This window comes from Pelobates fuscus, chromosome 13 (genome assembly GCF_036172605.1).
Source record: "Pelobates fuscus isolate aPelFus1 chromosome 13, aPelFus1.pri, whole genome shotgun sequence".
NCBI classification, from domain to species: Eukaryota; Metazoa; Chordata; class Amphibia; order Anura; family Pelobatidae; genus Pelobates; species Pelobates fuscus.
Window position 1 is genome coordinate 21,492,390 of NC_086329.1, and position 19,290 is coordinate 21,511,679.

Consider the following 19,290-nt stretch of genomic DNA (forward strand, 5'->3'; position numbering starts at 1 on the left):
TACTTCTTGTGTTATGCATGACCTTCCAAAGCTTTAGAACCATTAGTGAGGGGAAAAAAATGGATTTCAGCCAAACTGCCCCAAAATTTGAAAGCTGCATTTTTTTTTCCCAGCAGGATTTTTGAGAGTAATTCCATGTGCTTATTGCAGATCTCTGGGTGCAGTGTTGGCAGGTCTGTTAGGGATTCAGATAAATAATCTATGTAGCCCCATACATGTTGGGGATGGAGGAACAGACATACAGAACGGCGAGCATATGATTAATGGTTTTATATGTCATAACGGTATATTACCCCGTGCCATGAGTAGCATGCACGTCTGCCTGCAGCAGCTATTTAAAGCTGTTTTAATTCTGCTAATTGCTATACATTGATTTGGATTGCTGGCACCTGCAGGGATCGGAATAATGTGTATTTTATGTTCTCTGAGTTTATCGCTTCTTCTCGCCTTATCCTGTTTATAACCGTCTGTTTTCCTCTGCCATTTCTCAATAATCTTCTTCCCTGCACCCCTTGCTTGAAAACGGTGCCTAACATCATGCAGGGGTTCATTTACTGAACAGAAAATTGCGGTAAATCCAGAGCCAGTTGCAAAAAATATATAAACAAAGCTGAGCTGTAGCATTTTGTTTTGATCCAAAACATGCAATTCACTTGTCAGATCACTATTTAGTACATAATCCTATTGTTCAACAAAATGTGTTTGAGTGTATTTACGAACTGTTTTTTATCACTGTTTAGAAAAAAAAAACCTTCACTCTGTACAAAGCAAAACATTCCAGATAATGGTAGAATTAGAATTTTCAGCAAGCAGGGGGAAATAAATTGTTGCTTGTTTATGCGATATACAGATTAACACTTGGTGTGTTTTCTAGAGTTAGTGCCTTTTTTTCTTTTTTACGTTTTATTATTTATTTCCCACCATTTTCTGCAAGAGATATTTAGATGTATTCCCATTCTGTTTCAATTGAACAGAGTTCTCTTTTTATATTGTTTTGGCAGTTGTAATAAATAACAGCATGTTAGACGGATCAGGAGCAGCTAGTGATAATCCGAACCCTTTGGGGTTCTTTTTTATTTAAATGCTGCTTTCGTCATTGAGAAGATGATAATCTGTATATAGAATATGTCTACATGAATATCTAGGGTAAATTAGCTTTGGCAGTATCTGTATCTATTAGTAATAAAGTATTAATTAATTTAATTGCTGATGATCCAGTCTGGGAATTAGTGACACTGCATCTGGATTGTACAATGTAGCGTCTGTGAAGCTTTTTAAAAAATGAAAATAGCGTAGGGGAACACCCTTCTGGGCACAATTGCATTGGACTTAACTCACAGTTTCTAAACTATAATATCAAAGTATTTAACTCCTTCCCTCCCACTGTGTTCATAGGATGATTTTTGTAATGCATTGCAAAGTTTTACCCACCTTTTGCCCCCTTTGCTTCAGCACTGGCTTTCTACAAGCACAAAAACAACTGTTTTAGCCAGCGCACTATTCGGTCATACTGCAAATGATAGCCCCATCTGTATTTCCTGCTATACAGTAGCTTTTGTAGGTCAAACTTCATGGCTGGTATCTAGCAGTAATGGGGGTGGGAGGGTATTTAACCGTTTTAACCACTAACCATAGGTCAAACTAATTATAGTTACACTTTTCAAGTAATATTTCAGAATCTGAATCTGAAATATTGCAAGTTATGTCATATGACGTATAAAACCTTTTTACTCCCCAATAGTTTTTTATTATTTTTTTGTTTTTTTGCAGTGCATAAGTGTACAAGCAGGCTTGCGGGGCCGCAACAGCATTCCACAAGCTAATCAGCATATATAACAGTAGGACACATTTGGGAACATGCACAATTTTGTAAATGATAGCACATTAGGTGTTCATGTCTACGCTCATATCAGGACTATATAAACGCTACTAGCTCTGCTGAGGCATTTGCGGAATATCACTCGTTATAACCTCAGACTATAGAACAAGGCATATACCACAATACTACTGCAATGTGTAATAGCTTAATATCAAATTACAAAAATAAGGAACTGATAATATAAAAAAACATATCGCTAGAGGAATGCTCCCAAATAGTTTTGTGAATGATGAATGTATAAATGAGACATTAAAGGTGATCTATATGTGAATTGGCTGCTGTATATGTATATTTATATAGTATCCATTCATGCATAGCTACGTTGACTTTCTAGGATTCAAATTCAGAGATACCAGTACTTACCAGCTTGTAATCAAAATATATGTTTTTCATAGGAATACATTGATTAGGCTCTGTAAGGCTGGCGATGCTTTCTACACGTATAGCATTAGAAATTCCATAAATACAAGGTAGAACTTGCTGTGACACTTGCACAGGTGTTGCAATAGAGAGATCCCTTCCAAAGAAGAGGAGTTATTTGGAGCCTACCATGCTGATCAATTAGATTTATTTCTTAATCATTAAACTCCTGTCCAGCATGGGTTTATGAGATACTGTATGCAGTTTACCCCCTATCACAGTTCCTCTTATCAGATGTACTCGATAAGTGAATAGGTCCCTTGCTAGTGCTACGATCAACCTATTTGCAGTCCCTTCCACGTGTAAAATATTTGTAAATTGAGCTCTGTATAGTGATTTCCCAGCTGTGATGTAAACTCTTGCTGTGTAAAGGAGGTGAGGGATATATTTACCATGCCCCATGCCAGACTGTTACGTACCTCCCAACTGTCCCTATTTAGCAAGAACAGTCCCTATTTTGGGTCTAAATTCCTCTTTCTATTTTTACTATCACAATGTCCCTCTTTTATAGGAGCTCCATATAGTTATTTTGTCTGAGTGTATAACAGAGGTATACAACAATAATAGTCCCATTAAACTACAATAAATATGTTTAGAATTTAGTCTGTGTAAATCAGATACATTGTTCCTGTACTATATTAGATTTTGGTTACATAAATTGTTATTAGTAAGTCAACTAAAATGTATAAGATCAGCCGCACCCATGGCCACACCCAACTTTAATGTGTATTCAATTTTAAATAGCTGTGTAACATCAGAAACCTTAAGGGTCTTCACACTAAGCGATCACAGTTTGCTTACCGATTACAGTATTTACCAGACCCCATACTAAGTCAGCAAAGGTGATAGAAGAGGTCAGAATACGGCCATTAATTATGTTAGAAAAGGAGGCATCTCTCATCGTACACTGGATGCCATAGGAAGAAGCTTCACCCTGTTTCGTGACTAATCTTCAGAGTGGCATCATCAAATAATATATATTATATCTGATCGTAATTTGCAAGAAGAGCTGGCTATGTGTTACTGTGCTGCATTGGTGACACCTAGTGGAAACAAATGGATTAACAAATATATACACTACAATGTCTATCATGTCTACTGACATCAGTACTAATCATTGTTCCAACCAGTGTACATATAATTGCACACGTTGAAATATAATTACATGTTTATAGGTTTACAGGCTTCACATTATATTGTAGTACATGTGATATATTTTCTCCACTTGCCAGGTTGTATACAAAAACAATGATATCCGCCTTGAGCTTTCTCGTTTGGCCCGTATTGGAGATACCAAGATGAAGATCTATGGAGATGTGGTATTCAAATGTGAGAATGTAGCTACCCTTGATCCTATCAGCTTTGAGAGCCCAGAAGCCTACATCAGCCTTCCCAAGTGGAACACAAAACGGATGGGGTCCATCTCTTTTGATTTTCGCACTACTGAACCGAATGGCCTCATCCTCTTCACCCATGGGAAGCCTCAAGACAGGAAAGATATCAGGAGCCAGAAAAACACAAAAGTGGACTTCTTTGCAGTAGAGCTACTGGATGGGAATCTATATCTTCTACTGGACATGGGCTCAGGGACAATTAAAGTTAAAGCCACCAGCAAGAAGGCAAATGATGGAGAATGGTGCCATGTTGACATCCAAAGAGATGGCAGATCAGGTGCGTAATTTGAAAATTACATAAAGTTGTTAAGGTTCCTAGGCCAGGAGCTATAATTCTGTCTTGCATTCATTAGCAATTAGATATTAGCAATAACATTGTCTGTTGTCCGTTTTTTTTTTTTTCAGGGAGGGACATATTGCACAAGAGGAACACATTTCACAGCTCCCTCTGTAATGTTTTGACTTTCATCATTCATTGTTTAAATAAAAAAAAATAATAATAATAAACAGTACTCTTCTCACCACAAATTGCCTAGACCAGCATTTCCCAACTCCTCTTTAATGATCTCATTGACCCTCGTGTTATTAATATCGCTTTTGAAAAATAAATGGCTGATATCTAGATTATGGAATTTTGAGAGATTTGAAGGTGTGTATTAGGCATATGGGTTAGTCGTTGCTGTCAGGGAAATCCAAGGCAAAGCATGATTAATCTAAAGTGTGCAGGCAAATTAGAACCTAGCTAGTTCTAGTCTGTCTTGTCAAAAAGCTCAGACGTATTTAACTTATTTTCAGTGATGAACCAACGGTCAAGAGTCAAGGTTCTTGGTGGCAGCAAAGACTATAATTTATTTTAAGGAGATATGTATTTGCATATAACCAATTTTTCAGTCCAACTACCTTGACATATTATGAAAAGTTTGGTGATGGGACTGAAATGGTGAATGTAAAAAAACAAGTGATATCTTGTTGATTTTGAAGTCCTATGAGTGTGTTCTTCACTTTGGCTGAGATCACCAAACTTGATGATCTCAGCCAATCCAATGCTTTCACATAGGAAAGCACTGGAAGGCTATTGTGCATGTGTGGCAAAAAGCTGCGCAGCCAATCAGCATCTCTATAGGGAGCCTCCATGCTGCCCTCTCCTGCCATTCTAATACACTGCCCACAAATCCAATACATTGCCTCTAAATTCAATACACTGCCCTCTTCTCCTATTCTAATACACTGCCCACAAATCCAATACATTGCCCACAAATCCAATACACTGCCCTCCCTCCCCCAATTTAATACACTGCTCCCCTCCCTTCCCCAATTTAATACACTTCCCTCCCCCCAATTTAAAACACTTCTCCCCTCCCACCACTATAATACACTGCCCCCTCCCTCAGGGGTGTATTTGCCGCGAGGCAAACAAGGCATTTGCCTTGGGCGGCATTTTCCAGGGGGCGGCAAAAAAAGCCGCCCCCAAACGCCCAGGGCAAATGCCTTGTTAGCCTTGCGGCTAACAGACATCCTGGGCTGGTGGCTGCTGGGCTGGTTGCTGGGCGGGCGGCTGGCGAGGGAGCACTTCCTCTGAGCTGTCTGCTCAGCTCCCTCGCGCGCCGCAGAGTGAGGCTGGGAGCCGGAATATGACGTCATATTCCGGCTCCGCCTCCCAGCCTCACTCTGCGGCGAGCGAGGGAGCTGAGCAGACAGCTCAGAGGAAGTGCTCCCTCGCCAGCCGCCCGCCCAGCAACCAGCCCAGCAGCCCGACCGGCAGCCCCACTAGACCCCAGGGAGAGGGAGAACCCCCCCAGCATTCCCAAAGGTAAGGAGGCTGGGGGGGTAAATAAAAAAAAATGAGTTAATGTGAGTGAGTGTGTCTGTTAGTGTGTGTGTGTGTGTGTGTCTGTTAGTGTGTGTGAGTGTGTCTGACTGTGTGTGTCTGTTAGTGTGTGTGAGTGTGTCTGTTAGTGTGTGTGAGTGTGTATGTTAGTGTGTGTGAGTGTGTCTGTTAGTGTGTGTGTGTGTGTCTGTTAGTGAGTGTGAGAGTGTGTGTGAGTGTGTCTGACTGTGTGTGTGTGTCTGTTAGTGTGTGTGAGTGTGTCTGTTAGTGTGTGTGAGTGTGTCTGTTAGTGTGTGTCTGTTAGTGAGTGTGAGTGTGTCTGTTTGTCTGTTAGAGTGTGTGTGTGAGAGAGTGTGTCTGTTAGAGTGTGTGTGTGTCTGTTAGTGTGTGTATGTCAGTGTGTGTGAGTGTGTCTGTTAGTGAGTGTGTGAGTGTGTCTGTTAGCAGCTAACAGACACACTCACACACTCACTAACAGACACACTCACACACAGACACACTCATACACTGACAGATACGCATCCATTAGCTAACAGTTAGCTAATGGATGCGTATCTGTCAGTGTGTGTGTATTTAGAAGGCGGGGGAAGGGTTGGGTGGGGGTGCCGGGGGGGGGGGGGGGGGTGGGGGTGAGGGGGCGCCTGAGTTTTGTCCTGCCTAGGGCAGCACAAAACCAGGATACACCCCTGCCCTCCCTCCCCCCAAATTAATAAATTGCCCTCCCCCCAATTTAACACACTTCTCCCCTCCCACCACTCTAATACACTGCCCCCTCCCTTCCCCCAAATTAATACACTGCCCTCCCCCCAATTTAGCACACTGCCCCCTCCCTTCCCCCAAATTAATACACTGTCCTCCCCCCAATTTAGCACACTGCCCCCTCCCACCACTCTAATACACTGCCTCCCCCTCCCACCACTCTAATACACTGCCCCACTCCTTCCCCCAATTTAATACACTGTCCCCCTCTCTCCCCCAAATTAATACAGTGCCTCACCCACCCCCCCACAAATTAATATACTGCCCCCCACCCAATACACTGGCCTTCTCACTCCTTAATTTAATACACTGGCCCCCTCCCTTAAATTAATACACCGCACACAGCCTCCCCCAATTTAATACACTGCCCCCTCCCCACAACTCTAATACACTGCCCCCTCGTTCCCCAAATGAATACACAATGTGGCCCCAGGGCAGGTGGGCAGCAAATATATCCATTGTGGGCCGCAAGTTTGACATGCTTGCAGTGGTGTATCCTGGTTTTGTGCTGCCCCCCCCCCCGCGCCACCCCCACCCAACCCTTCCCCCCGTCCCGCCTTCTAAATACACACACACACATTCACTGACAGATACGCATACACTAGCTAACAGAAACACACACTCACTAACAGACACACACACTCACAGGCAAACACACTCACACAAACAGACACACACACAGTCAGACACATACACTAACAGACACACACTCACTCACTAACTAGCCGACACACACTCACACTAACAGGCAAACACACACACACACAGTCAGAGACACACACACACTCACTAACAGACGCACACACACACTCACTAGCAGACACACACACACTCACTAACAGGCAAACACACACACAGTCAGACACACACACACACATTAACAGACACACACATACAGTCACACACACACACACACATTAACAGACACACACATACAGTCACACACACACACACACATTAACAGACACACACAGTCAGACACACACACATTAACAAACACACACACACACACACACACTAACATTCACACACATATATATATATATATATATATATATATTTTTTTTTTTTACCTCCTTACCTTTGGGAATGCTGGGGGGGTCTCTTTCTCCCTGGTGGTCCAGTGGCTGCTGGGCGGGCGGCACTGGCGGGCTATCTGCTGGGCATGCAGGCTGCTGTGCGCTGGCGGGAGGGCGGCTGGCGAGGGAGCACTTCCCCTGAGCACTCTGCTCAGCTCCCTCGCGCGCCGCCCGCAGAGTGAGGCTGGGAGGCGGAGCCAGAATATGACGTCATATTCCGGCTCCCAGCCTCACTCTGCGGCTAGCGAGGGAGCTGAGCAGAGTGCTCAGGGGAAGTGCTCACTCGCCAGCCACCCTCCCGCCAGCGCACAGCAGCCTGCACGCCCGGCCGGCATGTCAGTTAGCCGCAAGGCTAACAAGGCATTTGCCCTGGGCATTTGGGGGCGGCGTTTTTTGCCGCCCCCTGGAAAATGCCGCCCAAGGCAAATGCCTTGTTAGCCTTGCGGCTAACTGACATGCCGGCCGGTGCAGACCCTGGGAGTCCCTGATACCTGGAACAACAAAGGCAAGTCTCTGGCTGAGTGCCGGGTTCGCGGCTTGAGGTGGTGGAAGCTTGTTTTGTCGGGTGGTCGGATCTGTCCCGGTGGTGCTTCACGTCCGTTGCGGGATTGTGGTGGCTTAAGGTGGAGGCGAGTGCTTGACGTGGGGCAGGCTCTGCATTTCTGTTTGTGCCTCCGGTCCGGTCTTCGACGCCTTTTGCGTTGGTGGATTTTAATGAGGACTGCTTTGCTTAGCTGTGGTGGAGCTTGTTGGGGCTGTGGTGGAGCTTGTTGGGGCTTCCTGCTTGTTATTTGCTTCCAAAATCCATTAAAGAGTCTGTCCAGCTTAGACTCAATATCCTGCCATGCTTTGCTGGTACCAGGAGGACACGTGGCTGCCGCCATATTGGGAGAGTCACAGATGAGTATGTCAGCCTGGGCGGCTGTGCTCTGTGCGTCCATTAGCTCCAGACAGCCTCTCAGGTGTGGACCGGGATAACCCCCACACGAGTAAAAAATACCAAGAGGTTGCCAGGCCAACAGGCATATGAATATGAGAGTAGGTTATTGGCCATCAGGGAGAGCAACCCGCGTGTGTAACACAACATTATATGGTCATTATTGTATTGTTATACAACTGCAAGCGCAAATTAGTGCAAATTAAGTGTTCTCTGGAGCTAGCAAGTCTCAGGTAGGGAGGCTGCTGTGTGATCTGAGCTTGGATCTCTGCGCTTTCCCGGGGTGTACGTTCCCCTTCAGCCTATGCCCAGCATGGGAAATAACTGTAAAGTTGTGTGGGAGTCCTGATCAGGCTGCAGGGTTGGTGTTGGGCTGTGGGGTCATCCGCCGTCTGTATCCGATCGGCAGATCCAGGATTCCCTCCAGCCCTGGTCGGTATAGAAAGCCGGCACCCGTGTTCCACTGACCTGAGGGCCTTGTGGCGCCAAGTCTTTCCCCTGTTTGAGGTTGCTGTGGCGTCTGATAGGAGGTGTTCGCCTTTTGTGGGAGCTTTTCAGCCTACTTGGTCGATGAGTGGAGGCTATGCCTCGGAGTGCTCTCGGTCCAGGTAAGGTGGTCGCATAGCAATTCGCCGCTTGTGATGATTGTTTCTCCCGAGGGAGACTGCTCTGCTCCTTCTTTTGCGGGTGTGGTGGGTGTGGGCTGTGATGAGATCCTGGAGTTTGGGCCAAAAGGCTTTGAAGATGTCGTCCAGCCGCTGGGAAATGTTTGGGATGGTGCTGTGTTGATTTTGCCCAGGTGGGCCATGGTCCTCTGTGGTAGTTTGGCGTTCATCCGCCATTTTGGCGCGTCGCAGTAGCTTGGGAGCGATTGGTAGTCCGCGAGGAGTAGATGTCGATTGAATTTGCTTGGTGACACGTACAAGCTAGGGTGGACCGGGATAACCCCCACCGGTCCCGGGGGGGGGGAACAGGGTTGTATTACAGGCTTGGGAGGGCACTAGGTCGCACAGAGCAGGGGATCAGCCGCCTCCCCCGTCCGGCGATACTACTAGGCCTCACTCCCCGGACCCTCGACAGATGCTCCGTGCACCCGCGGGCGGCAGACCCAGGACGCCTCGGCTGGCTCCTGAGGTGGGTATGTCCTGGTTACAGGCTTTTGTGGTGGTCCTGGCTGGCTGGTGTGCGGTTTTTCAGGCTTAGTTGGATGATTGAGCTCGGAGCTCACACAAGGTACGTCCAGCCGCCATGATGTCCAGGCCCCGCCCCCAAAAAGCCCTTTTTAGGGCTAGAACATCAGTCTGCTTTTTTTATTTTTCCTGTGTAATCTAATTGCAGTTGCCTGCCTGCCAGCGTGTGTGTCAGGCTCACAGCGTATACTGTGCCCACTTGCCCAGTGCCACCACTCATATCTGGTGTCACAATAGCTTGCATTTAAAAAAAAACAAAAAAACGTTTTTGACTGTAATATAATAGCAGTCAGTTTCCTTCACACGTGTGCGTTTCAGGGCCTGCCAGGGCACAGTGTCACACCAGTGCAACTCCTATCTGGTGTAACAGTAGTGTACATTTAAAAAAAAAAAAATACAGGGGGCTTGTTGTCACCTTTCGGGGACCCTTGGTGTTGTATATGGCTGGGTGGAGGAAGAGACCTTCAATGACATCAGTGAGGACAAGGAACGGGACATGGCTAGCTTGGTATCCTACCTTGTGCAAATGGGGAGTTTGCGGTTGTGCAAATAGACTGTTTGCGGTTGTTTGTGGTGCGTTAAACGGGGAGTTTGGTCTGTCACTGTGAAGCGTGCGTAACCCTTACACTACCTGATCGATACAACATCATACCTGATGTTTTAAAGCACGTTATTCCAAACAATTTAGGAATGTTAGGTGATTTATGCCCTTTATGGATTAAAACCAGACTCTGCATCAACTATGTAATTTTCCATGGGAGTTTTGCCATGGATCCCCCTCCGGCATGCCACAGTCCAGGTGTTAGTCCCCTTGAAACAACTTTTCCATCACTTGTGGCCAGAAAGAGTCCCTGTGGGTTTTAAAATTTGCCTGCCTATTGAAGTCTATGGCGGTTCGCCAGTTCGCGAACATTTGCGGAAGTTCGCGTTCGCTGTTCGCGAACGGAAAATTTTATGTTTGCGACATCACTACTTGTCTCATTCTGTCAAACCGCCTACTTCAAAACATTTTAGGAATTCACTCTGTCCTTTAGTACAGTGGATTAACCTTACCTAACACGTTCTAAGGTTGTCCCCTATCTTTTTTATTTAACCAGCTTATCCAGTATGATCCAGAGATGAATAATATCTTATAAAACAATCAGATCTAATATGTTTTATGGGTGTCCTCTTTTTTCTATAATCGGTCTATTCCAACACGTCTAAGGGAGAGTGTATTGAAGATGACCCTTGTAGCTTTATTTAAGAAGTAGAGAGACCTGTTCTCTAGATTCTTAGCTTGTGTCTGGTGCATTAACCATTATAATAAAAACATACTTGACATTTAAGCTGTTCTCAGTTCTCTCGCTTTCAGACATTAAGATTGATTAATCTGTGTACATATCTTTGAAACTGTAAAAAAAAAAATACAGCTGAGAGTAGGTGGTGGGTGGTAACCTATTCTGAAATGCACAGGGCAATAAACCCTAATTTATGGTCATGGGTGCAGGTGTTGTTTGGTTAAACTATATCCCTCCACTTCCACAGCAATTATCATTTGATTGAATGTGTACCTCGAGGCAGAGGGTATCCCTTTATTGTTCTTATTCTATATGCCAGGGGTAGGCAACCTTCAGCACTCCAGATGTGGGAGACTTAATCTCCTATAATGCAACCAAAGCACCATGGGAGATGTAGTTCCATAACATCTGGAGTGCCTACCCCTGCCATATGCATTGCATTTTGTAGTCAGAAACTAAATATGCAATGGTTCTTCTATTTTTCCCTAGTGATTTGCCTTTAGTCAGGGTACTCATTGGCAGCAGAGTATTCCTTTATAGAATCTGTAAGTGTCCCTTGGCCTAACCATGTGCCTTCAGTCAGGGTACTCATTGGCAGTACAGTATTCCTTTATAGAATCTGTAAGTGTCCCTTGGCCTAACCATGTGCCTTTAGTCAGGGTATTTATTGGCAGTAGAGTATTCCTTTATATAATCTGTAAGTGTCCCTTGGCCTAACCATGTGCCTTTAGTCAGGGTATTTATTGGCAGCAGAGTATTCCTTTATATAATCTGTAAGTGTCCCTTGGCCTAACCATGTGCCTTTAGTCAGGGTATTTATTGGCAGTACAGTATTCCTTTATAGAATCTGTAAGTGTACCTTGGCCTAACCATGTGCCTTTAGTCAGGGTATTTATTGGCAGTAGAGTATTCCTTTATAGAATCTGTAAGTGTCCCTTGGCCTAACCATGTGCCTTTAGTCAGGGTACTCATTGGCAGTAGAGTATTCCTTTATAGAATCTGTAAGTGTCCCTTGGCCTAACCATGTGCCTTTAGTCAGGGTATTTATTAGCAGTAGAGTATTCCTTTATAGAATCTGTAAGTGTCCCTTGGCCTAACCATGTGCCTTTAGTCAGGGTACTCATTGGCAGCAGAGTATTCCTTTATAGAATCTGTAAGTGTCCCTTGGCCTAACCATGTGCCTTTAGTCAGGGTATTTATTGGCAGTAGAGTATTCCTTTATAGAATCTGTAAGTGTCCCTTGGCCTAACCATGTGCCTTTAGTCAGGGTACTCATTGGCAGTAGAGTTTTCCTTTATAGAATCTGTAAGTGTCCCTTGGCCTAACCATGTGCCTTCAGTCAGGGTACTCATTGGCAGTACAGTATTCCTTTATAGAATCTGTAAGTGTCCCTTGGCCTAACCATGTGCCTTTAGTCAGGGTATTTATTGGCAGTAGAGTATTCCTTTATAGAATCTGTAAGTGTCCCTTGGCCTAACCATGTGCCTTTAGTCAGGGTATTTATTGGCAGTACAGTATTCCTTAATAGAATCTGTAAGTGTCCCTTGGCCTAACCATGTGCCTTTAGTCAGAGGGAATCTGTTGGCTTTACTATATGCCTTTAGTTTATTGTTATAATCCCTCGGCTGTGTCAGATGGTAAATATCCCTTGACTATCCCTGTCACAGTAATTGTTCACTGCTTCTATTGCCATCACCGCTCAATCTATGTCCGTAAGCAAGTGCGGCTGTATTATATTTAGGAGATAATGTCTCATGCTAAAATGTATGCATCCTCCCCGCCAATCACTTCTGTTTATGCCACATTGTAACTCCATATTCCTTAGTTCTTGGATGTTTTTATGAACATTCCTCTTAAATATCATCATGGCATATAGATAACCCAAGCTTTAAATTCATGGACTCCATCTGGGACTTCGTCTTTGGAGTCTTAATTGTTCTCATTCTAATGTTTATTTTGTAATACTTGTTGTTTCAACCTGGACTGTTATTTTGTTTTTGACTTTTATGCTCTGACTCTGTTCACTTTTCTGGAACCCACTGAACACTATTTACTCTAATATTATATTATTATTATTATTATGTGTTGCCAGACATTATATGGACCACCTGCCCATTCTCTACATTTTCTTCTTATTAACTTTCAAAGAAAGCCTGAAATGTAGGTGCTTGGAAACAGATGGCTCAGTTTCAATGGGAAGTAATTGTCTTACGCTATTCAGTTAGTTAATATGTTCCCAGCATCTAGGGATGCATATAATGAGCATGCTTATCATTGAAGCTCAATGTGGACACCATATATCTGTATGGCACATTGAGAAGCCTCGTTTCACTTCTTGGATAACCATATGTAGACTCTTCATTTCTCTATTCTTCATTATCCGTTCTAAGAAGTGCAACCTTCCAAGCAATGCTCCTCCTCTATAGATAGATAGATAGATAGATAGATATTCCACTCCTGGGACTTATCTACTTAAGCTTAACTTTTATTTAACAATATAAACATTTCAGTTTAACATTCTAAACTTTCATCAGGACATATATATATAAATTGTGTCAAAATAGCAATATAACTTCTGATAGAAATGAAAGGTTCACAATTTGCTGTGGTGGCCGTCTCTTTCCCCAAAGAAGAGACCCTTTGTCTGAAAACTCTAACTAGATGAAGAGATCTACAAAAGACAAGTTTAACATGATTATCTACAACTTAAAATGTAAAGTGCCCACAGCCAGCTTTATATCTTTATCCGACACAAACGAAGAGATTGCTTTTCAATTATTTATTTTTCAGTGTCTTTCTTCTTGGTAAAATACCTTCCAGGTGCAAAGGACGAAAAGGCAAATGCACCACCACAATCAATTTCCAACAGTCCTCAAATTCTCATCAAGGCAACTTTGTGTCCTCCATATTTTTGTACTGTCTTGGACTTCACAGCAACTAACTATTTGACACCTTCCTCTAAAGAAAAAAAAAAAAAAGAATATCAGTTAGTTCAAGGTCCACACAAAAAGGAAGAACTATTATTTCAGAACACCAGGTTATACATTCCAACCACTTTTATAACTCTAATATTCGAGAACGATTATCTCTTCAACGAAGAGCACTTTACATCTCCAAATCTCTCTTTCTTCTAAAGAACTCATTTATATATAATTTTTTTTTGCAATTTTCAAAACAGTTTCATAAATAAACAGCCCAAGTATTTCTTGATGGGCCCTGGCTGGGTGTTGACTTGGATTTCATCGTTGATCTGGATACATTCCCTTTTTTGTTTCCATGGACTGATTGTCCATAGTCATACATTTTCACCCTTGTGCAAACATCTAAAGATAACAGAATGTTCTACAACCTTTTTCCAACTGGTTTGCTCTCGTGGTAACATTTACTTGTAAAGGTTGTCTCTTTTCGGATTCAACACACCCTCTCCACATAACGTCACCCTCAGAACAACGGTCAGAGTGGGTCATTCAAATTCTGAAATTGTACATTAGCTGTTATGCTCTCTGAGTACATGATGATTGATACTACTTATTACACCGATATAATTTGCCTACATTAATAACAACCACATTTGTTCTCTTTGGCGTACATTCTTTAATGAATGTGGGTTTTATCCAACACAAACTGCTGAATTTTCCTATTATCAGTTCCAGAAGCTGTTTCTTGCATTACATTCTTATAAAACCATTTCTCACAATTGAGAGCTACCTCTGAATGGATGCAATTCAATTCAAACATAAAACTGATAATCACAGACATTTGTCTTCCCAGCTCCAGACTAGAGTCTTTAGAGAACATTACATGTTAGTTTTTGCACTCCATCATGTATGTTAGATTATATAGATTTCTAAAAGAAGACAATTCCTGCATCCTTGTTCCTCCCCCATCTATAACACTGGTTACATTTTGTACCTTAAGTCGCTGAGTATTTATTAAATGGGTTTACCTTATACTTCTAGACAGGGAGAAATTACCCATTAGCCATACTCAAAGTGTAGGTTTCCCACCATAAACTCTTACTCAGAAGGTGAGTATCCCTTAGCTGTAACATGAGCCTTTACTCAGGTGCTAGTTATGTCTTGGTTGTATTGTGTGGAAATGATCCCTTTGCGGTCTTATGGGCAAAGTCCTTCACCTTGTGAAAATCCTCACTTGATCTAGAACTGTGTTCTTAAAATAAAAATGTCTTCAGACATTAACACATCTGGCTCTTCACATGACGAGACACGGAATGATGTTCCGAACAATCACCAAATCCACATATAACGCACACAGCAAAGAAGCAAATCAGAAGCTGGATTAGATCACAAGGGAAAGCAAAACAGTACGAATAAATAACAAAACAGACATTGTCTCTAAATACGTTGTTGCCTACGGAATTAACATCTATTATATGTTGGGATTGTGTCGATACTCTAACGTACACATGGAATGCTAGAGGGGAAGACTCTAGGTAGGCGGCAGGCAGGCTAGGTCTGCTGTGCAACCCTTGTGACCTATATTATGTCACAGTAGAGCAGAGATGAGAAATCAATCCTCTCTCCGGTCTCAAGTCACGAGGATTACAGACAAACTAAATGAAGATTTAATAATACCAAAAGATATAGCATCCCATTAAAACAGGCATGCATGAGTCGTTTTGCTCTGACCCCATTAACATTTACAGCACATGAAATGCATTGTAATAGCGGCCATATTATATCTGGAAAAAAAATTCAAAAAAAAAATATTGTAAAAAATGCTCTCTGGCACACTGTGGGATCAATTCATCTAACAATGATCTGTGGTGCATTGAAAACCAACATGCAAGATGTAGGTCAAAGCTAAAGGATTAGAAAATTAACTGGATGTAAGGTTTTTGTGTTTTTTTTGTTGTTGTTTTTTTCTTAACCTTATTTTTTGGGGGGCCTAAATTGCAGCAATTCACTTGTCACCTTCACTTCAACTGCTAAAAGTTAGTCCACAGTTTATTGAATAAATTGCATATTTTTGCCAGAGATTCCTTAGCACTCATATCCACGGCAAAGGGATATGTAATGCATGGAGATGTGAGTAGCTCAGAGGCTGCTACTTCCTTACAATATTGTGAGATCACATATAGGAGATCCATGGTGCTCTGTTCCATGTCTTTACTTACATTAATTAATTGCTTGTTCTCCATCACTCATGTTCTCTCCATCATATCTATATTCTCTAGTGGACATTTAGTGAAAGATTGAATAAGGCAAGATTGCACCAGTGTACTGCTAATGCATTTCTTTAAACTTAATTGGAATACGGTGTTTTATACAGGGTTATAATGTGTATCTTTTTTCTTTTCCCGTTTCAGGCACTATTTCTGTGAACAGCAAGCGCACGCCATTCACTGCCAGTGGGGAGAGTGAAATCCTGGACTTGGAAGGAGACATGTATTTAGGGGGTCTTCCAGAGAACCGTGCAGGGCTTATCCTGCCCACTGAGCTGTGGACAGCTATGCTGAACTATGGTTACGTGGGGTGCATCAGAGACTTATTTATTGACGGGCGCAGTAAAAACATCCGAGCATTGGCAGAAGCACAGAACGCAGCAGGGGTGAAGTCCTCTTGCTCTCGGATGAGTGGAAAGCAGTGCGATAGCTACCCTTGCAAAAACAATGCCGCCTGCAGAGATGGTTGGAACCGCTTCGTATGTGATTGTACTGGCACAGGGCACTGGGGTAGAACCTGTGAAAGAGGTAAGTGTAACGTTGGACTGAATAACAGCTCTGTGACCTATGGGATTTGAATGGCAAAGCAATGATCTTCTTTAGAACACCCAGAAAAGAGGCATGGCTGCTTTTTCCCATGAGGAGCCTGGCTAAGTGACTTAGACAAAAGAGCATTAGTTAATAGCAACATATATGTAGCAAGCAAGCTAAGGTGACACACAATACACTGTGACTTCAGTCCTAACGTCACAAGCACAGAACAGAGTAGGGCTGACTCACTTTTGTATGCAATGCAGTTGATCACACTGTGATAGTGATGGGGGAAAATGTACTCTTTACATAGATTTTTTATTTTTTTTTCCAAGTGGTTAATATTTTAGAATGCTTTTTACATTTTGTTACAGAGTGTGCAGTGTGTGTAAGGAATGTACAGTGTATGCTGACACAGATATTGTGTGTTTAGGATGTGGGGTATGTACAAATACAAAACATACAATAAGTGAGTACACAGCATGCATGGTATGTGTTTGTCTGTGTGTGACTCTAGGAGCGAGGGCCAAAAGTCACCAAGATGCCTACCATATTAGAAGCCACTGACTCTCATATATATTTAGAATGTCGTGTTTGTATGCATAACATGCACGGCTGTGGAAGATTCATTAATGTGTCCAGTTACACGTTTACACCTATACATACGTAGATCATAATGAGGAAAAATGTGCAATTCATCCAAAACTCATTCATCTAAAACATATCCCTCAACAGTCCCGGATTCAGGAAGACAGTCCTAAAGTATCCTGAGCTGGTCCAGTGAGAGCTGCATGAGCATATTATTAGGTGATGATACTATGCTGTTTGTGAGCAGAGCATTTAGACAACATTCAAGGAACTAAAATGCTTGGATTTGCAAAATCAAAAACAAATAAAATATCCATTAATTTCTTACTATTTATGCAAGATAGAATGGAGAGATGAAAAACTGGGAATTACTAAAAAAAAAATAAAAAAAAATAAAGAGGCCATAGTGTATAGCAAGAAGATAAAACGGAGAGATAATGTAAGAAAATACTAAATTAAAGAAGAAGTAAAAGGCACATGGAATATCCTTCCAATAGTGGTGGTAAAGGGGCTCTTTTTATCGTTTACATAAAAATCAGCTTGAGGTTTCAAAACTAGTAGACTGATTGGTAGTCTGGTTCGTATCTCCCATCAATATTGGTTTCTTTGTTACACCAGATGAAACAAGATGCTGTATTGTCTCAGAAACATCATCATACTTGGAAAAGTATCCAAGCGTTAATGTTAGTGACCGCTTCCAAAGCTGAGGGTTTTCAGAGATGAAACCACTGGGTCTTTGATGTCAACCTATTGGAGATGCACTAATTACCTAATAATGTAATTAGTTATTACAAAGGGTATTTCACGGTATGTAGAGGTGGCAGCTGTTGTTCAGTCGAATTCCCAGCTGAGTGAAATCACTCCAGCCCTTATTTACAGTTTGTCTGTTAAAACGCTTGACTGACTTTCTCCCATGTTACTAAAATGTTAAATATTTACACACATGGCAGGATGAGTATGTATCATTCAATAGTAAAAGCATGCTTTTTTTCACTCTACACACATAATTAATAATATATGCCGTGCGTTCTCATGGTTTTCGCTGTGAGATGCCACATAACAGTAATTTAGTGGACCCCAGATGCTATTGATATTTAAGTACAAATCTATGATGAACATGTGTGCACAAACTTGGCACTTTATCTAGTAGATAGAATCCTAGGAGGGTATCTGAAGGGCTACAGAACAAGACAATGTTCAACTTATAGGGACACATCAGAATTATAAAGTTTCTTCTATTATGTAATTCTAGTTAATGATACTTGATGAACCTCCGTATAGGCAAGAGGCTGCCATAGATATTCTATGAGCCAAGAGCTGAATACATGTCTTCTCACCATTGTAACATTGCTGTTTACCAAACAAGATCTGCAAGTAGTAATCTACCAAGGCAAATGCTGGTCATATATTGTTTTAATCTTTTAAGTGTTGTCCATATTCATTAACCAAGGGAAAACCTGGAATTGTCCATTCACTAAGCCATGGGGTGGACATATATCCAGGAACCATATTAATCAGTGCTAAGGTCATCTACCTCCCTAAAAAGCTATATGGCTGCAACCGTTGTAATAGGGAATCCTCTATCTATCTACTAAGCACCTATACTGGGAAACCTGGCCATGAATCTGTTCATCAAGACCAAAAATGGCCATATCCATTCACAAGGCCAAAAGTTGCCCACAGAACAGATGTTTTCCTGATCATTTTCAAGAAAGAAGATGAGAATAGACTCTTAGAGTAGTAGACAATATGTCATATGTTTTGCTGTGTAGTTCTGACCCAACACAGTGCCTCGTTGCGAATTGTTATATAGAACCAGACCTTGCGTTCTGCCTTCTTTTATGCCAAGGCATATAGATTGATCTCTCGGTTCCCTAGATTGAGTCAGTCCTAAGATTCTGTTTATTTACCTCACCAACGATTTGCCCAGTCAGTGACATCACATAGGTAATGTTTTCAGAATCCAAACTAAGTTCCATTCATTGCTACTAACGTATCAATTTCACATTCTCACCACTGACCCTCTCCTGCCGGTATTCCGTCCTCAGCTGATGCATAAGATAACTTGTTTTATCCATCTATCATAGGAACAACAAGTCCACTCTCAGATCTAGATTGATGTTTTGTTAAACAAAAAACTTTTTTTTACCATTTAAAATAATGTATGCTTTTCTTGTGAAGTGTACTTTACTTTTTTTTAAATAAATTTTGAACAAGTAG

The 19,290-nt window shown here is 42.2% G+C and overlaps 1 protein-coding gene across 7 annotated transcripts in view; it reads left to right on the top strand.

Moving 5' to 3' along the window:
• Positions 1-19,290, top strand: part of NRXN3 (neurexin 3) — a 532,717-nt gene that overhangs the window by 139,106 nt on the left and 374,321 nt on the right. For all 7 annotated transcript variants that reach the window (XM_063439595.1, XM_063439596.1, XM_063439597.1 and 4 more), the window contains 2 exons: positions 3,532-3,970; positions 16,096-16,479. In XM_063439595.1, the coding sequence (XP_063295665.1) occupies positions 3,532-3,970; positions 16,096-16,479 (823 nt within the window). The remainder of the gene's footprint in view (positions 1-3,531; positions 3,971-16,095; positions 16,480-19,290) is intronic.